Genomic DNA, 24,668 nt, shown 5'->3' on the forward strand with positions numbered 1-24,668 from the left:
ATATATATATATATATATATATATGAGTGTGTGTGTGTGTTTTAATTATACATAAAATTACACATGCAGATTATAAATTTGAGAGATATAATAAAGATTATATTTCTTAAAGTTTTCTTTTGAATCAAGACTGTAAAATTTATAATTTTTTCAGTCTATGAATTCTTCGATTTCTTCGATAAGATCTTTAGAACTTTTTGAATCTTTAAACTCGTTTTGTAAACTAAGGATCATGAAAAAGTTAAAGATCGTGCGAGTGTTCTAAATTCTCGGACACGTCTGTCTTACAAATGAAACGAGTCTTTCGCGGAAATGGTTTACGCGAATGTGAAAAGAAATCAATATGAGCTAACGCAAAGAGTCTTGGTTACGAAAGAATCGACAGCTACTGTTTTCTGTGGCAATAAAGAGACCTTAAAATAAAAGGGCAGTTTAAGTTCAAGACGTTCGTCAGTAATATAGTCATAAGTAATATAGTCCTTGTACGAATTAAATTCAACAGAAAAGTAGGCTTTCAACCTAGAAAGTTTATCTTCCGACAACGAGTTGCAAAGAAATTTAGAAGCTCAGAAACACATACATCGTGAATTAATTAACTCCAATTCTTTAAATCTGTATTTTTTATTTTTTGAAACCTGCAGCTTTTTTCATACATACTCAGATGTTTATTAACAACAATTTTATTAAATTTCCAACTCGGATATTTTAACGATATTCAATATTTTAAAATGTAATTAATTTTGTATTAAATTATTTTAACTTTATGAGAAAATACAAATCGAAGATTTTTTTACTACATGATCGGGCTTTAAATTTTTATAGAGAGAAATGGATTTTTTATTCTTTCTATTTATATTTCTGGGGATAGATGGAATTATTACATTCATTAACCTTCCTCTATAATGAATTTCATCTTTGACCCTTCATTTGAACCTTAGAACCTTAATCTAGATGTAGGGTTGTAACTTCCGGTACAGTGCCGTTAGGCACAGCGAAGGAAGGAAAGAGAAGCAGAGAGAGAGAGAGAGAGAGAGAGAGAGAGAGAGAGAGAGAGAGAGAGAGAGAGAGAACAGGAAAACGGAGAGAATGAGAAGGAAGAGTAAAAGGAAAGGGACAGAGGGAAAAGTAATCAATCTTTGAGAGGCAGATGAGTGCGGGAACCTAAAATATAGGACAACACAAATTTAGTCTGGCTGCCGGTCCACGTCCACGTGTCGACGTGAATGCGCAACCGCCCGGGTTTGTAATCGATATTGCCGACAAGGCACCACGCCCTGCACCTGCGAGATGTGCCGGGATATGCAATGCCACCGAACCGAACCTAGTCGAACCTTGCCTAGGACTCTCTCTCTCTCTCTCTCTCTCTCTCTGTCTCTCTCTCTCTTTTCCCTCTTCCCCTCCTCTCTTTCATGGTACCCTTTTGCACTACCTTCTCCAGTCACTTCGAAACTTAGACGATCTCAAGCTCCTTTGAAGCTTGATTCTTCGAGTCCTAGATAAACCGATTGTTCAATCTCATATACCTATGAGACAGCTTGGTACCTCGAACCTAGACAAATCTTCCCTGGAAATTTTTCCTAATTATTTTTTAAACATTTTTTTCTATTATATATATAAGTAGGAGATCATTCCTGTTTATTTTTATATATAATATTCAAAACTTTAGTTCTTCATAAAGATTTTGTAAAGCTTTAATGCTATTTTTTCTCTAAATATGATTTAATCATCTTATTTTAGATAACTATTACATTTTTTTATTACAACGTTGGTTGCAATCTAATTATATAATTAGAATTCTCATATTTCTGCATACTTCTGACTTAGAGGATTTCAGGATTTCTCTTTTGAAGTCTAGCTCTTTTAGTTTCAGATAAATCGATTGTTTAATTCCATATGTGGCAACACGATGCTTACCTTGAATCTAGCCAACTGCTAAGGTTTCCTTGGGGACTCTTCTCACGTGCTTATCTTTCTTCTCAAGTATTACTCGTATATATTTTTCTAAAATTTTCTAAGCTTTCGAGTATTCAATTCTAAATAATTAGATAACTAAATCATTACGTCCTTCATATAAGACTGAATCAAATCTATCCGAATTTTGCACAAGTTCATATCTTTAGATGCATCTATGTTCTTACGTAAACGATGCTTTCGAACTTAGACGATATCAGAACCCTTCGAGTTCTAAATAACTTAATTATGAAGCTTGTCGGGCAATCGAACTTTCTTCATCTTTGACGCTCTTCTCAACCTCAATCTTATCCAATTCGAACTTTGTTGCTCTGACTTCAGAGATTTTAATATAAAATATTAAATTAAAAAAAAGGATGATCAAATTGCTAGAGCAAGTAATATGAACTATCTGTTTTTAACGATAAATATTATCGTCAACAACGATTGAAAAGATTTCAGTCACTCAATAGTGAAGGATGATGTACCGCGGTTTCGCTCGAAAAGCCCGAAGGGCTCCAGAGGGTTAAGAAACGCTGTGACAGCACCGTCGCGTCATTGACTCCGATCTATTCGAGGCCAACTTCGCCCTCGGCTGATTTTTTGTGCTCTGGTACCGGAAGTAGGCCAGCGCAAACTGTCGTCCCTTTATCTAGGGCTACGTCCGTCTTATGAATTTTGCGGCGAAGAATTTTGCGCGAAGATGAAAAAGTTTCGCCATCCATTCTCGTCCTTGTGCGGGATAAAAGTGCAAATACTGCCGTGTATTCTTTTTCTTGTTTCTCACATGAACGTTTTACTCAATCCAGATTGCAGGATGTGATGAATTGCGCAATTATATAACGGATCCTTTTATGTGGAAAGAACATAACATGTTTTTATGATAAACAAACGAATGAAAGTGCTTGAGTCGACATATATCCATAAATAGAAGGTAATATCAGATATTTGGCTAATATAAGAAAATTATTCTGTTTGTATTCCAATAGAAAGGTTGGCAGTTTCTGTATTAACCTCGCGTAACAGATGAATGAGTAAGATAGGTAAACATACGGTTATAATGGGACGAGTAACTGATGCATAATTAATGGATTCATTACGATGTTTCAATATTGAAACATTTAACATTCGTCGTCACTAGAGTACTTTACTATTGTGATATTTAATATTTTAAATAGAATGTTTTTAAAATCAATATAAATAGATTGATTGAACATAAAATATTTTGTACGTGTTTTTAAACGTCACCAAATTCCAGAATCGGTAAAACTTTGATTGAGAGAAAATATGATATTTTTTAAACGCTTTATCTATCTAAAACATTAAATATTTTTGAAATTAATAATTGAAAATTTGAAATTAAGTTGAAGTTTACCGGAAACTTACGAGTTAAAGAAGGCTTTAGTCTGAAATGTTCTTGAGACCTTGATTTTTAAATATGAGATATTCAAAATCTCAAGTGTCTTAGATTCTTTGATCCCATATTCTTTTGATCCTCGATTTCTTGTTTGGATGTGGTTAACAGAGTTTGCTTTGCTCTGATTCACTGAAATTCTCTAAAGTTTATCTTGTCTAAAATTCTCAGGTGAACCATTAAAATACCTGAACACGTATATACCACTTTTATCCTTTTATCGCTAGTAACTCTTTAAAACATTATCCTTGGCTGATTATTATAAATAGTAGTTTGTAAAGCTATTCATGTCTGTTTGATTGATTCACATTTTGTATTTACTTTATTTACTTGTTTTTATTTTTGAATTATTGTCATATATCTAATACAAAATCTCTATAATATATTGAAATTATATACATATTCTGTTTTGTGTTTTAGAAGCAGACTATACCTTAGATGATTCCTTTTGGAAGGAAGAGGAAACTCCCGCTGGTGAGTGAATATAATATCATTATAGTGGATACAAAATTATTAGTAAAATAAAATTATTTAAACAAAATTATTAAGTTTAAGTACTACCCATATTCAACAGTAGTAAGATAATTTAAAATGCAATTATCTAAATTTACGAAGATATTAAAGTTCAATAAATAAAATTTTATAAATATTGTTTCACAAATTATTCAATTTAACCTAAATTTTCCTATGAAATTAATTTTAATTTAAAGTAACAATAAAATTTTTTCATCATTATTTACACAACAAATCATAACGATTAGATAGTTAAAATTCTGTTAATATTGCGTGATAGGAAAAATTTACAAAGATTTGCTATCACAATCTTTGTACAATTACGACGGCTATTGGATAAGGCTTTGCGTAAACAAACTACCATAAAATGGAAGGACCGCAATGCAGCACTTTCGTTAGAAACTTGATCCTTGAGGATACGACAAATCCTCGAGAGCGGTTTATTGTTAAGTCAACATCGCTGATTGGTCGGAAACGCGAAACTTAAATTGGATTACATTTTAGACGGGGACAATGCACCGGGACAGAGCTCGACGGCGCGAATCCCGGCCTAGATATTACGGCGATTGTATAATGAGAAATCTGTCTTAAGAGAGAGAAAAGAAAAATTTGAAATTATTCCAGTTCGCATTTATTTTAATCTGGTTTTAAAAGCTGAGAAAATTCTATGTAATGTATTTCAGTAACGTTGAATGCAGGCTTCATAGAATTAGGGAGCTTAATTAGGGATTAGGATGTAAAGCAGCGTTGAGCGTACACGAGTAAACAGCAATAGCTGCTGTATATTACATGAAATTTAATTTAATTTGATATATTCACTTGAATATATCTATTATTTATACAGAAATTCAATTTGCAATTACTTAAGCTAGATTGAAAGTGTCGGGAAACATATTACATAAAGTTCCTTGATAACAAATAATTTAGGATTTAGAAAATTAAGGAGTTCAATTAAAAATTAAAGTTTAAGGTACTATCTTGCATAAAAATGTAAAATTCAATAATTACAAACAAATAATTATTTTATTTCAAGTATTTGAGAAATTTCAAAAGTCACGTTTAGGAAGGACGTCATTGCAGAATTTTCTGACGCAAAATTGAAGCCACCGCGCCATAAATTGCCGCAACGCATGTTCAACAACTGTAATGTGCAACATATAATGACGTCGGCTGAATTAATCGCAATTTACGTGACATTTCTGCGGCAACGGCAACAATTGGCGGGAAGAAAAGGACGGAGGATGACGGGCGGGATGAAAAGAGTAAATTAATCGGCGAGTAATCTCGGCATGTTTGGGCGACGCTTGAGGAGTGGAGATTGGAAATTGAATTCGCGACCTCTTTGCGCGCGTAAACTTCTCGAAATAAGGATGCGAAACGATTCGTGAAATAGGAAACAATCGACATTAGCCCAGAGAAGTTTGAGACAATGGATATTTATCGCTAATCTGAGTAATGATAATTTTTCAACACGCAAAATGTATTCCTCAACTATAAATTCTAAGGGCAATGTTCAATGTACAATAGGATATAAATTGTTCGCGAAAAATCTGCAGATAAATGAAGCGGGAAGAATTTTATATTTAAATTACATCAGATTAATCTAAAAATGTATAATGACATTTAATAAATATTAAATATATATAAACAATTTATAATGCTATAAGAAATATATGTACATATACGAGGGTCGTTTGAAAAGTTTTGAGCCTCAATATGAAAATGGCATTACTCATCAAAACCCATTCTGGTACTACAATCGTACATGTTTTGAAAGATACCTGCAAAAATTGTAACCATTTTGAACGCTCAGTCGTTGTTTGACAATTATTTGTGCCATTGATGGCAGTGTTTTTGTTTGATGAAGATCTCTGTCCTCCGAGCCAAACTTTGACCCTAGGAAATAGGAAAAAGTCGTTAGGGGCTAGATCTGATGAATATACGGTGGGTAGTCAATCAATTCAAACTACTCATAAATTTCTGTCATGGCGACCGCCGATATTCGACTTTTTCCATTTTTACAAAAACACTGACATGGACTGTCACAAATGACTGTCAAACAACAACTGAGCGTTCAAAATGGCTACAATTTTCACAGGTATCTTTCAAAACATGTACGACTGTAGTACCAGAATGGGTTTTGACGAGTAATGCCATTTTCATATTAAGGTTCAAAATGTTTCAAACGCCCCTCGTATGTATATACACACATGTCACTTTCGTGTGTGAGACTTGATCAGAGAGAAAATGTCACTCTTTTATGTAGGAAATCGAGGCCGAATCAATCGAGATTGAGAGAGCAGATACGTAGATGCAAAAGAAATGGGATAATAAAATCTATTTTATACTACTTTATTACTATACCGTTATTATTGAATCGTACGGACTAAAATCTCAATGTCGGTGGTTCAGAGGGCAGGTTAATGGCAATAGCGTGAAATTTTGTCGATGCGGCGCAGTGAATCGCCCCAAAGTCCATTCGAGATAAAATTAGAGATCGTAGAGGGGTGGCTAAAAGAGTGGGGAACCGGGGGGTGAAATTAGGGCGTTCGATTGAACGTGGAAATTAATTTCAGGTGAGGTCGAACGACTACTACACGAATATCGACAAAACCAAGAGCTAATACGAAATATCGGTGGTCATTACTATCAGATCATCTATCCGGTACAGCTACGGCATCACGAGAAAATGGGGATATCCACGAGAGAAGTTGGCGTACCGAAGGTAAAATTTCGCACTCCACATTGTTTTCACTTATATTCTTCACCACACTAAGAAAAAAATTATCATAATTTAAAGATATGTATTAAACATATTTTAAAACCATTCAAAAAATTATGAAATAATTATAAATTGTTTTATATTGCATTTAAAAGTAGTAGAAAAAATTTAGCAGTTATTTTCCAAATGGATTAAAAATTATGTTAGTAAGAAATAGATACGTGCTCTGATATAAAAATATTAAGAAAAATTTAATTTAAAAAATCTGAATTTTTGTATTTAAGAATTTTAAATACATATTCAAGATGATTTATAATATGATATAATAAAGTTTTATTAGATCCACAGATTAGTTGTTCTGTAAACAAAATTATTTTATTTATTTATTTATTTTTTTACAGAAAACAGACAATCGCAATGAAATTTTGTATAAATTATCTTGAACACTTAAAGCATTTACACAAAAAAGTGAGATTTTTCTTAATGTTGTAAAAAAAATTTAATTTTTAGTGACAAATAGACTAAATAGACCATAAAAATATGTTATTAAATAAAAATATAATATTATTCACACAACTTTCATACGTATCTAGTTTATTTGAAGTGTAAATATTAAACACATTTCCATAAATTTAATTGACTTTGCAGGATACATTCTTAATTACTATAATTTATAGTAATTTTCTGTGCCAACTAAAATGTACTTTTCGATAAAACTATATATAAATATATAGTTATTGTATTATTATTAACATTTCATAGCAGTAGATAATAATTACAAAAATAGAATTCCTAACCATAATTATTTTATCATGTAAGTAATTATAATCACCAAACATCCCAGCAAACACAGATATAATTGTCATATAACATATACGTAAATGCATATATATTTATATATATATATATATAAAAAATGATTACAATCATAATTATTATCATCAATATTACCATAAAAGTGATTGCAATTACTATAATTTTATTATAATTTATAAATATGCAATTATTATAATTTATAGTATTTTTTGGGACAACTAATTTATATTTTGTTTGTTGCAACTATTCTCTCGATACACGTGAATATTCTATTATTAAATTAAATAAAGTTAATAAAAATATAGATACATATAATTGCAAACGGAAACAGGAATTGTATATACAAAATAAAAATAATCGTATTGTAAATTTAGTAGTTTTATTAATATATACTAAACTTTTCCATGTTATATATTTTTAATTTATTTAGATTATTTTTTTTAATATTATAATTGATTTAACATATTATGTATGTTTCTATTGTAATTTAGTTTCCTCAAAGAGGTTACGGAGATGGAGGATATCAGAATCCTAGAGGCAGATTGAGAGTAAGTTTTATAGTACAAAAACAGATTTTAAGATAATCAATTAGTTTTAATATTGATTTTAAAATAATTAATCCTTAAAACAATTGTAGCGATAAAGATTAATAACGAAATTGATATTTTCAGACAGGGAGACATTTTCACCGGACGTCTCTTCTGATCAAGGCCTTTAATCATAAATTTCGTCTAGACTTAGAATTAAATACGTAAGTATCTTTATATATGTACATGTACACTAATTAAAATATACCTATTTTTTAATGCAATGATAAAATTTTAATCATAAAAGGCGCGAAAGAAATAATAAAAAATCTAATTAAAAAATATCATCTATAAAAAGATTTACATACATCTACATATGGCATCATCATTATGTTGCAGGCAACTTTTAGCTCCGAATCTTATACAGAAAGACTTTTTAGCCGGCAATGCGGAACAAATGTCTAAGCAGGTAAAATATTTCGAGCGAAACGTAATCTCACAATCTAATGATACTCAAATATTTATACGTGACTCAGACCAATCAACAGTTGTTCAGAAAGAATAATTGTTTTGCATAGTTGATTATTTTGCTGTGTAGTTTGTTAAAACCAGTTTAGTTGGATTAAATTGCTTTTAATATGAACTATCTCATTGTATAGTCTTACCTGATATTACAATAAAAAGCAAAAGAAATAAAAAAAGTAGCTATTTTAGTACTGTGAAAGAAAAAATATCAATAATTAATATGTACAAGCATATACTGTTACTTTACTTATTATAGTATAAAAGCAGTATTGTGAATAATAAAGTCTAAAATATTCACGTAAGACTTAAGCATTAAGAGGAAGACTCAAGTTTAACGATAAACTCATAATGGTGTTATTATCTTTCTTGCAGGAGATAGAACATTGTTATTATCACGGCACTGTGAGAGATTATCCGGGAGCTAGCGCTGCTTTTCACACGTGTAATGGTGTCAGCGGTGTCATTCATTTAGGCAACGAGACTTTCGTCATTCATCCATTCTACGGCGGCGATTTATCGGTCAGTTAAATTTCTTCTCGTTAATTATTACAAGAATATGATGATGTAATAATTACGTACGCATTGTTTAAAAAATACTGGAACAATTATAATTAAATTACTATGAAGAAACCTAATCTGTGCTCATCCATGCATATAATTCACACACCGTTCGAAGTAATAATCAGCTGATGTGGCTAAATTTAAATCAAAGACTTCGAATTCGGTTTGGTTAATTTGGCTTGATTTTATTACTAGATAGACTTAACTTCGTAGAAGTTTAGATCGCGCTATAATTAAAAGTGGAATGTCAGAAAAGGGCAAAGCAGTTGGTGGGAACATAAACTATATGCAGGCCTCTCTTTTAGCAGAAACATCCTCACATTATATTTGAAGCCCGAACAAAAGTTAACAAAGGCTGCGCTAACTCAGGAAATCTTGAGTGGCGTGTAAAGAACCGCCGGCAGAAGCACATCTTCGGGCTATCAGAAACCATTTCCGATCGATACAAAAGAGACGTCCGTGAAGCAACCAAATATATCGAAACTGCCATCATTATCGATAAGGCTATGGTACGTTATTATACCTTTCAAACGTAAGTTAATTAAACTGACAATTATATAACAGATAAAACAATAAACTATACCGATAATACAATTTAAGTAGAAGGTTGTAAGACGATTATTCAGAGAACAGATGACGGATTATTTAATTTTTAAATTTGCTCTTACAGTAGAAAATTATAAGATAAATGTATTTTTTAATTTTAACTAAAATTTATATTAATTTAGATTTTATTTGAAATTTAAATTTTATTCATCTCTCTATTAGATTTTAATTGAAAATACAATTTAATATTTGTTATATTAATTAATTATACTATTTAACACATCTATAATATCCAGTTTCAAATGGTACTTTGTCTCTGTGTATAGTTTGACAAAAGAAACGGTAGTACCAGAGCTGAGGTTGTTCACGATGCCATCCAAGTTGCTAATATCGCAGATTTGGTAAACTGAATTATGTAATAATATCCATGTAAATTCATTTTCCCGTAGGATATGTACTAAATTAGATTTTCTCCACAGTATTTCCGTACATTAAATACTAGAGTCTCCGTCGTATACATCGAAAGTTGGAAGGGCAGCAACCAAGCGCAAATCGATAACGGCATCGACATCGATCAAGCCTTGTTAAGCTTTAATGATTATACGATGCGGAGAATGTATCAAGTTGCTCAGGATACCACCCAATTACTCACGTGAGTTTATTGTTCTTCTTCCGGTTTATAACTCTTTCCTTAATTAAATTCTGATTTAATACGATTAATTTTTGAAATAAATTAAGAGCACGAAAATTCAGTGTTAGCAACTAATAGCAAGTAATATTATTAAATAAACAAGTAACATTTGTGGATATATATTCTCGGTAGGGGTGAGACTTTCTCAGGTGGAGAATCAGGGGTGGCTGTACCCGAGACCGTGTGCAGCCAAAGATCCGTAGGAATCAGCGTTGATCTAAATACTTACGAGCCTCATCTTTTAGCTGGTACCATGGCACATATGATCGGTCACAATATTGGCATGAGCCACGACGATGGAAGTAAGTATTACAAAGTTCTTTGTTTTGTTTTTGATACGTGAATTAGTTTGGCAAACAGGAAAATAGTTTCCAGTTTTGCAGGAGGTGGTAAAATTTTTTATTATCAATTTTAGGGAACGATTGCAATTGCCGCGATTGGCACGGATGCATCATGGCTCAATCCATCGTTGGTCTAGAAAACGTTCAGCCATACAAATTTTCGGAGTGTAGTAAAACTGATTATATAGAAGCTTTAAAGAGCGGCCACGGCATTTGCCTTTTTAACAAACCAAACGAGGTAAATCGACAACTTACACATAAAATCAATAACGCTTTAATCGAATTAGAATGGGATCGAATGAACCTTGAAGCAAATTCGATTAGCTTAATCGATTTGGGATCTGCTTCGGGTTATAGTTGGAGATTAGGAGATCATGCGGAAACAGGGTAATCGACGACGGGGAACAATGCGACTGCGGATCGATCGAGGAGTGCAAGGAGTACGATCCTTGTTGCGATCCTATCACCTGTAAGCTGACAACGGAGGCCGAATGCGCGACCGGTCCTTGTTGCAGCGATTGCAAGGTAAGATAAGAGAAGATGCTCCTGTCTTTTAGCGAGCAATCTCTTGGAAGTAATACGATATGGCGCGAACCACATCTCATAATATTTTGAGAGAGATATATCATTATTATAATTAATTTTTAAAGATTTCCAAATATTCAATACCAAAAACATTAAATTATTTATCAAATGTAAACTATTAAGTATATATAACAGCATGAAAAATGGTGAATGTACATTTTTTTTACGAAGGAGCAAATAATTCCATTTCCAGCGTATAATTTTCTCTTGCTTACTTTTTGCATCTGTGTTCTAACGTAAATCCTACATTTTTCAATGTATTGACAAAATTTCAGCTCCGTGCTCGTGGCGTCGTTTGCCGCGAATCGACGAATGAATGCGATTTACCGGAAATGTGCACCGGTGATACTGGTCAGTGTCCACCAGACGTTTATAAGAAGAACGGTAACCCGTGCGCGAATAATGCTGGGCATTGCTTCAACGGAATTTGTCCGGCTCTAGATCTACAATGTGAGCAAGTATGGGGTTACGGCGGAATCGCTGCTGATCAAGAATGTTTCGAGCAATTTAACTCTAAAGGATCTATCAACGGCCACTGCGGTACCGACTCCAGCGGTCATCTTATCAAATGCGAATCTGAGTGAGTAATCGCTTTTATTTTATTATATAACGAGAAAATAAACATATGAAAGATATAAGGAAAAAGGAGATGTACAAATTTAATTTAAAAAAATAAATAAGATTAATGTTGATATAAATTCTAAATTTTTGTCTTAATTTTCATTACATTGGTACGAGAGACAATTCGATTGAACCAAATTGAATATTTAAATATAATATCAACATAATGGTTAAATAAAAAATTTTTTCTTTTAGAAACGTTCATTGTGGATCTCTTCAATGCCAACAAGGAAGCAAGCAACCAGTAATCGATGGAATGAAGGATTTACATACTAGAACTATAATTTCCATCAAGAATCAGGAATATGAATGCAAGTAAGTATTTGGCAATAAAGTCAAAGTAGCTACTTTTTAACTGGATAGGACATTTGATATATTTTACATTTTGATACACAATATATGTGTATTATGTTAAATCAATTATTTCTATTTGCAAGAGCCACAAATGGAAGAGTGGAAGGATCTGATATACCTGGAATGGGATTGGTTCGTGATGGCACATCTTGCGGTGATAACTTGGTAATTATAATGACACATTTAATTCTCATAAAAATTATTATACGTAGTTTTACTTATTTTCAAATAATATGTTGACCTGATTCCTATGATATTCATATTGATTACTAATCATGCATTCTAGATTTGCGTAAATCAAACTTGCACGAGTTTGTTTCCATATATCGATCAAGAAAAATGTCCCAGCAATCACGATGATAAAGAATGTTCAGGAAATGGCGTAAGTATATTTCATAACGAATAATCTAAAGCAATTTTACTACTAACACTTTTGCAGTAGTAAATTTTTCATTTTTTTTAAATTGGAAGTCGAATGCAGTAAACTTAAATTTACAGCTGATTGCCGCAGAATTCTATCATTAAAATAAAAATAAAAGCTATATAAAATTTATTATAAAATATCGTGTTTTTGTATTATAATTAGGTATTTGTTGTTTAAAATTGAAAGAAATTTATCTGTTACAAATCAGAAATGTTAAATTATGAACACAAGGAATGTTAAAAAACCTTTTAAAATTTGTTATATTTGAATATAGGTATATATTTTTAAAATAATTAATTAAACATTTTTAACATTTTTAATTAAATTTTTTTTTAATATTTTAATATTTAACACACTTTTAATTAAAATTTTTTTTAAAAGAAATTTATTGACACATTTAATTCTTATATCCCAGTGAATACCGTTCCGTATATTTACATAGTCATTACGGAACGATGTTCCACTGTCCTGTAATAGTTACGTCATTTTCAGATCAAAATATTAGCACATTTTAATTATATTTTGCGCAATAAAGTCGGAAAAAGAGAGAAACATACACGTAACAATTACATATATGTAACGTAATATTATCATAATTACGTGACATTTACGAAGTTTTTAGAGAATGAAAATTTATGTTATTCAAATTACATAAATGTTACATTAACTATGTATTGAAACAGTGACAGTACGGTCATACGTAACAGTTATAGCTCTTTGCGTGAATGATATACCTGCTACATCTTTGGTTCATTGTTCTGTAACAATTACATACACTATATTATGTAAATTTTCCGAAATTGCGTACAGCGTGTTTACTGGGATATTTCAGCTTTGACAAATTTTTTTGAATTATTTAACTGCGACAATTTCTGTAATCTATGTAATTGATTCGTGACATACTATTGTTTTTTTTTTAATTACTCCAGATGATCTAAAAACGTAAGGTGGAAATGTTTAATTAATTTGTTATAGAATACAAAATTACCCTGGCTGAGATAATATTTTTCGCAATAAAGATAATTATATATGAAAATTCTCGAGATAACAAATTCAAAAATATAAACAAATGGCAAACGGCATTGGCATAGTGAATGGTACGTGCTTTAGCTTTAAAAAATCTTTATATAAAATGCTGACAATGTCTCTATTTTCTGAAGAAGGTTAGAATGCTAGCCGAAACATGTACTATTTCCTATTTGATTATGTAAAATAAAGCTTTTTTAAAGCTAAATCACGCACCGTTCACTATGCCGATTCCCATTTGCCCGTTTGTCATTTGTTTATATTTTTGAATCTGTTATCTCGGGAATTTTCATATAGTTACCTTTAAGATTACGCCGGCCAAAAAATGCATCAAACATATACATCTCATTTTTTAAATAGATACAAAAAACTTTTGGAATATATACAAGCAAATTATTAAAGAATTAGATTACATGAAAAAAGATCCATCTTAAAAACATGCTTCCTGTTAAGTTTATTACATTTTGTATTGCGAATAATATCGTTCCACCGCATTTAAAGAAGATTTCAAATTTACATTTGAATATACATCATCTCTATTTGTTGAAGAAGACTAGAATACTAGCCGAAATGTGTATTATTTCCTATTTGATTATGTAAGATAAACCTTTTTTAAAACTAAATCACGCACTGTTTACTGTGCAAATTTCCAATTGGCAATTGCCCATTTGTCATTTTTCGCAATACTTAAGTTCTTTACAGTTTTTCTATAATAATTTAATTTAGGGAGTATTATTAGCGTTTCAGACTGATTGTGTTAAAAGTCCGAAAGTTATCGGACTTTTAACACAATTAGCCTGCGCGCAATCATATCTGAAAGTAGTTAATTTAATAAAGAATATATATCAGGAGACGCGGTAGTGTCTCTGGCCATGTTAAAAAAAAAAGTGGAAGGACATAAAGACACTACAAGTCTCTTATCCTGAGCCATCAAAGTTCATTTTTTTGGGGTACAGAACTACCAAAATATAAAAAAATTTGCATCGCACGTAACATATCCTGAAGGCGGCATCGCCACGAGTAATTTGAGCCAAAAAAAATAAAAATCGGTCAAGCCGTTCTGGACATACATTGTATTATTCGAAATATCTAACTTTGACCGTGATGACATTCTCTATCGTATTTGATGTAAAGAATTTGTATTTATACATGAACACTTAGTCCTGACTCTGATTGGCAATTGCACCTTTATGATTTATATTCTCTAGAGCCTTTTTTAAATCTCTTTTTAATTAAACATTTTGACATAAATAAATAAATAAAATTAATCAAGCATTTTTACAAAAAAGAAAATATGATTATATAATAGACAAGGGGCTAAGAGCAACAGCGGGTTGTGTGTTGCTATTATTTAATAATAAATAAAAACAATTTGAATAGCATTTCTCTTGTGTTCTTATATTGGTTTGTTGGATTATGTTGAAAAATTAAAAGAATGACTACATCGTTGCAAGCATTTCAGTAAACAATACGTATTTACATTACATTACAATATACATTTATTAAGTTATAATAATTTGCCGTTTGTAATAATATTTAAATTTTTGTTAACATTGAGAATGACCCGATCGGCGTCGAAAAGTTTGTTCTGTTGTTTAATTTCATATTTATAATTAAAATAGACTTTCTTTATTTATTTTGTGTATCCCTAGCTCGTAACCCTTCAAATTATTGTTTTTATTTATTATTATCGAGCCTTATTACTCTTTATACATTTAATAATACTTATAAAATTACATAAAACCGACGTTTCGATTACGTTTAAACTAGGTTATTTCCAATGTTAAATAGATTTTGATGACAAATTAAAATTATTTCTTAAAAACATTTAACGAAAATTATAGCAACCAACAACCCGCTATTGCTCTTAGCCCCTTGTCTATTATATAATTAAATTTACTTAATTGAGTGTCTTTATCACGAATTTTAAAAAATATAACTTTTACATAAAATTATAATTTAATATTTTTTAATGATATTTTTTAAAGAAATTGCCTTTCTGTTTACATTTCAGGTTAAAACTAACTTCAACTCTGTTAATAAAACTTGCTTTGATTAATTGGAATTTAAAATATGAAAAGACACTCTATATATATATATATAGGGTGCGTTCCATTTTCATACTCTTACACGCTGTAAGCATCAAATCATCCTTGTTGTCCATCAAATATTAAACAAGAACAAATGATGCTTACAAGCGCTGTGAGCATAAAACGGAACGCACCCACAGATTATATTTGGGAGTGCGCTATAAAGCGCTATTGCGTTATTCCACCTTTATCGTTCATAAAACAAGATCAAGCAAACACGCAGCTATAATACTATATTAGTAACAGTCAGCTATAGATCTTAAAAAGACATAATACTATCAACAATAACCAACTATAGTTTATAAAAAAAAACGTAATACTACAGTAGGTGTGAAGATGTTAATAAATAGTTGTGATATAAATAATAATTCAAAAAGATATTTCATACACACATAGCATATCAATTTTCAAGAGATATCCGAAAATATCCAGAAAACGTTCTGTATCCTAAAAAAGTTCCTAGAACGTCTCTCGAATAAAGTGTGCTATGAGAGGTATTTAAATTCCATATCTGGAGAATTTTCGATTTTTCAAATATTGTTATATTCGAAACTAGAGCAATTAAAACTAAAGCAATGTCAAAGATTTCTTTCATGATTCAATGATTATTTATGAAGTAAAGGTTATATTCGTGGTGCATCATATACAATTATATTAATAATTTATGTTAAATTTGGAATATTATTTATAATATTATATAAAATTACTGTTTCTTTTTTTGTAGGTGTGTACGAACGTCAACAAGTGTCACTGCTTTCTTGGTTGGAGCGGACCGGACTGTTCAATAGAGCAATCTATCCCGACGGCATTACCGACAACACCCGAACCTGCAGTAGTACATAAATCTGATTCTAAACTTCCGGAAGTTAAAGAGACCCCCTACGGTAAGCCACGGTTCCTTACATACAAATTTTTCTCATAATTGTTATTTAGAGGATAAAAGCGGGAAATTGATGAGCGCTATTGTACTTGCAGATCTGTTTTTAAACATTATAATTAACCCTCTAGCAGGCGTATACATCAATATAGACATCCTATTTCTCTTCACAACTTTTATTCGTTATCCAAATTCAAATTTAATTATTTATTGTATTACATGCTTTCTGGAGGGTTATTTATATGAAAGAAATATAACTATTCATGCTGCTATACAATTATTATTATTTCTATATCGATAATTTATTTCAAAAAGACAGTAAATCAATAAATATTCAAACTAAAATTTGCATTTAGATCATACGAAAAGTTCTTTAAGTATAATCAAAGTACACTATATTTTTCATGCAAAGATTTGAATAAAAATTTAAACATTGACATTTTATAAATTATTTTGAAATTTTATATACATATAAAATATAAATACGAGAGCACCACTTTCGGTCCAAGTTTTAAATGTTAAGCTAATATATATATATATTATTTAAATGAATTTATCTCAAAAATATTATTGCGCGCTGATTACTTTCAGATTTTCAACACAATCAATCTGAAATATTAATAATCCCTCAAACTTAAATCAAGTTAAAACTTGTAAAGAACTTGTTGCGGAAAATATTACCTCGGCCGGGAAGCGAACTCGGAACTCTTGCATTCCGTCCTCACCGTTAGACCACTGAGGACTTAGTAATATTCCTCGCAATAACCAATATGTATAGAGATTAACGCATTGAAAAGGAACGTGTGTAAACAATAATAAGATTAAAAACGAAACCGTTAATGTGAGTACATCACCTAAATACGAGAGCAGCACTTTCGGTCAAAATTTGTTAAGCTAATATAATATAATATAATATAATATAATATTTAAATAATTATACATATATATGTATTATTTAAATGAATTTGTCTCAGAAAACGCAATACATTCTTTACAGATTTTAAGATGATTTAAATTTGGAGGGATTAACATTTCAAATTGATTGTATTGAAAATCTAAAAGTAATCGGCGCACAGTCATATTTCTGAGATAAATTCATCTAAATAATATATATAATATAGGTATTTTTTAGCTTAATGTTTAACTTTGACTGAAAGTGACGCTCTCGTATTTGAATGATGTACTCACATTAACAATCTCCTTTCTAATCTTATTATATAAAATATACTTTACATAAAATTAGAAATATTATTATTGCTGCTTTTTGAACTAAGTTCTCGATATAATGTAACGCGTTAATAATTATTATTTATAATATTATTAAAATACAAGAAAATAAGTAGGAGCGACAGACGACTATATACTCAAGTATAAAAATATACTTGAGTAATCGTAATATTTATTTTCGTGTATTACCATTATTAATTATCATCAAGTTATTTAACAATTATTAATTCTCATATAGTATAGCAGACTTCCGTTAAATCATTATTTTTTTAAAAACTTAATGATATAACGAGTATAACATTTGTTTAAAAAATAATTATTATAAAATTGTAATGAACATTATATTATCTAATTTAATTAATTGTAATTTTTTTACATAAAATCTTCTAAAAGATTATGTCTATTATAATATATAATAATTAATACATGAATGAAATTACAGTTTTGAAATAATAAACTTCAGATAATTATTTGTTCAATTAAAAGTAAAAAAATGCATTTATAAATCCATGTAGAGAAGATCAATATATCGATTAAAGCTATAATAATTTTTCTGAACCGATTTCACATTCGATCAACGATAAGTCTTTTTTTTTTACGGAAAGTTTAGGCCGGAAATAATATCGCGCGTTTCCGATAAAAAGGAAGTCTACTGTACTTTCAACTTTAGCAATATGAGTCCAGTAGCGATAAGGCAGAGTTAGAATTTTTTGGGGTCATACTATCAGCTGTGCACATAAAATCCGGATGCGAATTCATATATTGTACGATAACCACGCTCGATTTCGTTTCAAGAGAAGCGAAAGCGGAAAAGAAGGATCCTTTTTGTATCCTTTAATATCCTTTTGATATTTTCTCAGTCCTTTCGAATGCGACATCCCCGCTTTTATCCCTTGAGCGATAAAACACTTTTAGGTCATTTTTTTATATTTGAAAAAAAATAGGAATGTTACTTTGTTTTTGCATTTTTTGATTCTTAGATTTTAGATTTGTTAAATTCCAAAATTCATATATGTTCTCTTGTTTTTTTTAAATTCCTAACTCTCTGTATCTCCCTTTCTCAGGTTAAGTAATAATTATATATATTTTAATAGCTATGTACATATTAAAAGCGGTATATATAAGAAAGATATTCGTCTCTTAATTATAGAACTTTAACTGACTCTTTGAGCTGTAGAGAGTACACCTTTAAAATTGTCAATTTTTCATGAGTAAAGAAAGATCTCCGAATCCTTGAAGTTACAAAGTTCTACGATTAAAGTGACGATGTACTTGCATATTAGGATGCCATTACCATGCGACGCAATGCACACATTCACGTACACAAACAAGATACGGCCACACCGTACGCACCGCACGCGGGATACAAATGCTTGATCATTTCAGGAGGCACCAACAACAATCTCTCTACAGGATTGATGGTAGTGATCCTGGTGGGTGTGGTGACGGGCGTCTTCCTTTGTTTTGCACTAATGGCTATTTGCTACAGGTACAGTAACAGCGAGAACAGATCGCCCGCGATCAAGGCCTGTCGTCTTCGTCTTCGTCGTAATTCGTGGCTAGCTGGATGATGATGATGATGATGATGATGATGATGATGATAATGATGATGATGATGAGGAGGCATCGCACGCGGCCATCATAATATCGATCACTCTTAGCCTATTCTACTCAGTGTTCACTTATTACACGTATAAACGCGAAAGTTGCAGAAAACAAAACTCGCTGCGTTCAGCTCACAACAACGATAGTGGAAAAAATTATTTATCTGTTGATATTTTTTATTTGTTTTCGGCCTTCACTTGCTCTTCTTTTTTGGCACTTTTGAATAAGTTGCAGAAACTTATGTTATAAGCAATCTCTTGAAACCTTCTTGGACCCTGTTACGTGCTTTGTAGTTTAAATTGCTTGTCCTTAGACTCTTCATGTTTTAGCTTTTGGTTCGCTGAGATTCTAGTTACCTCGTGTATCCTAGATTCCTTGCTAAGGAGTTCCTTAGAAGAACAAGACATCCTACATATTACAAATTTGAGTTTAGTTCCTATTACACTACAATCTATGCTTCATGAATTCTAAGTTGGCTCTTAAATACTTTAGGTAACGTATAGTTTATTTCTAGAATTCTTAAATTTGAAATAGAGTGGATTCTTTAATATTTTAATATTTATTATTAACTAAAACAGTTGTTAACAATTATTGAGAATTCCAATATTATTTTCAACTGCGTTTATCAACATGAATTTCCTATGAAAATTGAACGCAACTAGTTTTGCATCTGAATCGCTCGCATACATGACAACATAAATATATATGTACACATCTTTTTTTTATATATATTATATATTTATATATATAAACAATATTGTCACTATGTGGTGTGTGCTATGGATGTGCTCATGGCATAGTGATTTATGATCGTGACTATGTTGTTCGAGCGAAAATCTCCATTTTAGTGATTATCGCGTTTCGAGGGATGACAATAATAGTTTCATAAGTAAGCGCGGATTAAAAAATATTTAAGAAAATAATTTTTAACAAACAGATAAAAATTTTAAATAAATATAAATTAAAAAAATTTAAAGCATTAATTATTTTATCTTTCTTTAAACGTACTGATAAATTTACATTTTCTTAATTATGTACTTATTAAAAGAAAAACAAATAACATTAAACAAACATTAAATTCTAATCAAATAACAACAAGGATATTTCTGATCGTCCCTCAAAAAGCGACGTCAAAAAACTACAATGTGCCAGCTGCTTGTATGCCCTATGAAAGCATGAAAGAAGCTGATTAGCGAAGAACTTACTGGACATCGTCAATTGCTAATAACTATGTGTAACTTGGCAGGAGCTTGTTGAAGTTAGAATAATCAATTTTTCTGAGTCAATGAAACCGACTCTTTGTGAAAAATCGATGTTCCGATGTTCCGAGTTAAATGATACAATTAACCCTTTCGGCAATATTTTATACTTTACATATTTTATAGCTCCCTGTTATATTTAATTTACTTATAGTTAACTGTTATTATAATTGAAAAGGGAATATTTAAAACTGAAAGGGTTAACAGAACTGCCTTTTTCCAGAGAGAATAGGGTACGAGGATAGGGTTCTAGGATTATGCCATCTTTGGATTTTGAAAACTATGGATTTAGCCATCTTTGGATCTTTATATCCTTAGACACTAAGATCCGCAGATTTCTGTGTCCCTGGATGTTGAACTCCACAGCTTCTTGAAATCTTACAGATCTATGAATCTATACAAATTATTCATAGGATCTCTAAATGATTGAGATTTAAGTTTTTGATAACTAAGATACATAGATTTTCAGATCTGAGAATCAAGATTCTGAAAATCTGTTGACTGTATCATTGTCCTCATTATAAAACTTCGTAACGTCAAATTTTTACAGACTTTTATTTTTATTGCTAAAACATGCTCAATCGAATTCTATACGAAACCATTTCTTGAGTTACGAATTTAGTAATTCGACAATGCTACATAGAATGTTTATTCTAAGATGCAACTCAAATTTTACTTTCTTACATTTATTATAATAATATCTCGCAAAACAACATAATATAACATAACATGTATTAAAATGAATTATATTTAATTTTATTGTGTCATATTATATTTATAATTTTAATAATAATTATGTAAGTAAAGTTTAGGTTGCATTATTTTAAGAATGAACACTCTGTACCATATAGATTGTATAATTGTCTACGTATATAATAATATACATATATGGATGTATGTCTTTCTTCACGTGCTGATATTGGCTTCTCTGTTTCTTGTCTGTTTCTGTCTGCCATCTCTGTCTGTCTGCATGCTGTGGGACGCTCGGATACGAAAATACCGAATCGAACCACCTTCCTGCACTGCGTAAACTGCGATGGTGTAAATCCTCGTTTCGCAAAATAAAAAAATTAATGAACAAATAATAATCTATTCATGACAACGTAAACGATGGCTCGCCATGTCTGGCGGTGATGATGACGATGATGATGATGATGATGACGATGATGACGACGAATTACATACATACAATACGCATACAGAGAACTACCACGGCTCTAACACTGTATTTTTAGTTGGTATGCTCATGTCGGTGGTAGGGGGTGTTTTCGTATTATTTACTCTGGTGGCTCTCTGCTACAGGTCAGTCGTAGTACATAAAAACTTCTCCCTCTGTCTCAGGTTAGTGTGCAGAAACATACACAAGTAGAATTTTTTTCTCTATGTCCTTTTTCTTTTTTATTTCTTTCCTTTTCTCTTTCCATCTTACTTATTTTTCTTCTCTCTCTCTCTCTCTCTCTCTCTCTTTCTTTTCATTTTTCTCTCTTTATCTCAATTTCTGTACATGCAAGGAATGGAAGGAGTGTATACACATTATGAGCGGCACGCTGTTCTTCAGGAAATTTGTAATGCAGCTTCTTTCTTCAGCAAGCATTTAATTTTGTTACTTGATGTTGCTTTCATGTTCATAGTAGTGCGCATTAACAAAATCTTAAAATATAATTCTATTATTTTATTTTTGTTTAATTTAATTACGAAGTACGTAATTATGTCTTTATTTTATAACCAGTTAATAGATTAAACAATATATTTAATATATTTCACAAGTACTTTCTCGCTCTCTTCCTCATTTTTTTAAATAAAACTAAATATATTTTTCAATTAGTATAATTTTTATATACTTTAAATTATTGTTAAAATTCTGAACTATAAATCTTGATAGGTGTATTTACATATATTTTAGAAAATTAAACTCTAAAAAAAGTTATTTTTGTCTTACAATTAGTAAATTTCATTTGCAATAATTAATTCAAAAACTGTTGCAAATAATTTTGATTAAACCGCTTGCTAAGAAGTCTGATTATAAATTCGTCAAAGAATAAAACTGCTGCTAGCGTACGCTCTTTCCGCGATCTTTTTATGCATTTATACATATGTACATGCATATATTCATGCCATTAGACTTGATATCTTATACCTTGCATCTTTTTACACTTCTCTTTGATATTTTTTCCATCCTGATTTTTATTCTCTTTACTAATGATAAGAGGAATTGCATATGCAACATATTTCGAAGTTTACCCCTAAGCACAGTAATTAGTATTTCAATATATTTGAAAATTATGTCACATCTCAAATATTTAAATATTTTCCAATCAATTCTACATGTTAATATTGAAATTTATTTCTATTTGACAAGAAAAAATATTTATATTACTCAGAAATGAATATCGTTCTTTCATAATTCACTATTTTCTATTAAGCTTAATTTATGTCTTATTTGTTTAACCCAAAGCAGCATACAATATCTTATTTTCTGAGAAAGGTATTACAATAGTTTTAATTTTGTAATAATAATTTTAAAAACTGTTTACACAAAATCAAAACGCGGCGTTATAAATAAAAGCGATAATATTATCTTGGTAAATATTTTCAAGAGCTTTCTTTGCTACTATATTTTAATGCTGTTTAGAGTTAAACTTGCTATTTGTCTTTCATTGATTAGTTAATTGGTACTGCAATGGAAGGTGATCTCTGCAAGGGTGACTGTAAATGTACCAATTGACTGGTTATCTGTTTTGTTTCGGAGTTAATTTTTGCATGTTAAGAGGATCCGTTGATTTCCATGACAAGAATATAGAACGTTGAGCAAACGCAAATTTTACTGATAATGCTTATGTTATCTGTAATAATTTTTTGATTATAGATAATTGTGTGTAGGTACGTAGACTCTGATGAACCCCATCCGCCAGTTTAAGAGGGATTATCGACATCATGTTTATTTGCGTCGATGGGCTCGTATGTCAAGATAAATATTTAAATAAAAACAATCATCGCAGAACATTTAATATTGTTGAATATTAATAACTTTGAGCTATATTGCAAAGTGTTTAACATTAATTAATGACAACAATGATTAAGATTTGATTGAATATTGAGAAAAATTGTTATTAAGAAGATTGTTATTTATTTCAATATTTAATTTAAAAGGAATTATATATAAAACAAATTTTGTATATATTAAATTTTTGTTACATAAACATTCATTCTGAATTTTGGATTCTTGATTTGCCGTATTCTTGATCGACAATTTCTTTAAACACTTTTATCTTACCAAGTTTGTATTTTTTTTTTACATCTCTATAAAGCAAATTCAGCATTCTACGACAATTACTCCAGGTAACTCTTTGTTATAGATTTTTTAACATAATTAGGTAAATTATGTTTTATAACTAATTTTAAATAAAATCACTGGCAGTTATGCTAACAATATTAATTAGTCCACGCAATGATAATCCCTTTTAACATTATTAAAATCCTCGAGAATAATCCGTACTTTTCGAAAGAATATTCTTCCGCTAGCTTGCATGCGCTTTATCAGTTTTTCCCGCGCTATAAAGTGACAAGCTATGCGTAATGGGCGAATTTCTCGCAGAAGGAAGAGCACCATCCAGAAGTATGATCCACCATATTCGAAAAAGCCACAGCAGAAGAGCTACAGTGGCGTTTCCGGTAATCATCATGCGGAAGCTGCGGCATTGGATACGGTCAACAAGATCCTCACTTTCGGCAGTATGCCTCAGTACAGGTACGGCGGTCATTTCGTTGCTTATTTTGTTAGTCACTGGCTAGTTTGGAATTACAGAGTATTTTAAGATTACGTAGAGGAAGAGCTTGAAAATTAAAAATGAGTAAAATGTACACAGAGAACTGTCCTCAAATCTTTGAAGTAAAATTTCTAATATTCGAAGTAGAGATTTGATTATAAAAATTACATAGTAAACATTAGAGAAAAAAGTTTTAAATAAATTGCAAGTAAGATAATTTTCACGAT

The 24,668-nt window shown here is 30.6% G+C and overlaps 1 protein-coding gene across 7 annotated transcripts in view; it reads left to right on the forward strand.

Moving 5' to 3' along the window:
- Nucleotides 1-24,668, forward strand: part of mmd (disintegrin and metalloproteinase domain-containing protein mind-meld) — a 51,925-nt gene that overhangs the window by 12,007 nt on the left and 15,250 nt on the right. For 5 of the 7 annotated variants that reach the window (XM_018511832.1, XM_018511834.1, XM_018511836.1 and 2 more), the window contains exons 2-20: nucleotides 3,785-3,838; nucleotides 6,454-6,602; nucleotides 7,907-7,963; nucleotides 8,087-8,166; nucleotides 8,342-8,411; nucleotides 8,840-8,986; nucleotides 9,334-9,537; nucleotides 9,901-9,975; nucleotides 10,054-10,226; nucleotides 10,398-10,567; nucleotides 10,681-10,844; nucleotides 10,964-11,131; nucleotides 11,467-11,771; nucleotides 12,008-12,127; nucleotides 12,250-12,331; nucleotides 12,453-12,548; nucleotides 16,431-16,590; nucleotides 21,877-22,015; nucleotides 24,270-24,422. In XM_018511832.1, the coding sequence (XP_018367334.1) occupies nucleotides 3,785-3,838; nucleotides 6,454-6,602; nucleotides 7,907-7,963; nucleotides 8,087-8,166; nucleotides 8,342-8,411; nucleotides 8,840-8,986; nucleotides 9,334-9,537; nucleotides 9,901-9,975; nucleotides 10,054-10,226; nucleotides 10,398-10,567; nucleotides 10,681-10,844; nucleotides 10,964-11,131; nucleotides 11,467-11,771; nucleotides 12,008-12,127; nucleotides 12,250-12,331; nucleotides 12,453-12,548; nucleotides 16,431-16,590; nucleotides 21,877-22,015; nucleotides 24,270-24,422 (2,566 nt within the window). Of the gene's footprint in view, nucleotides 1-3,784; nucleotides 3,839-6,453; nucleotides 6,603-7,906; nucleotides 7,964-8,086; nucleotides 8,167-8,341; nucleotides 8,412-8,839; nucleotides 8,987-9,333; nucleotides 9,538-9,900; nucleotides 9,976-10,053; nucleotides 10,227-10,397; nucleotides 10,568-10,680; nucleotides 10,845-10,963; nucleotides 11,132-11,466; nucleotides 11,772-12,007; nucleotides 12,128-12,249; nucleotides 12,332-12,452; nucleotides 12,549-16,430; nucleotides 16,591-19,196; nucleotides 19,300-21,876; nucleotides 22,016-24,269; nucleotides 24,423-24,668 lie in introns of all 7 variants that reach the window. The other 2 variants (XM_018511835.1, XM_018511837.1) reach the window with 2 other exon arrangements.

Source organism: Trachymyrmex cornetzi, unplaced genomic scaffold (assembly GCF_001594075.2).
Source record: "Trachymyrmex cornetzi isolate Tcor2-1 unplaced genomic scaffold, Tcor1.1 scaffold388, whole genome shotgun sequence".
Lineage (NCBI taxonomy): Eukaryota > Metazoa > Arthropoda > Insecta > Hymenoptera > Formicidae > Trachymyrmex > Trachymyrmex cornetzi.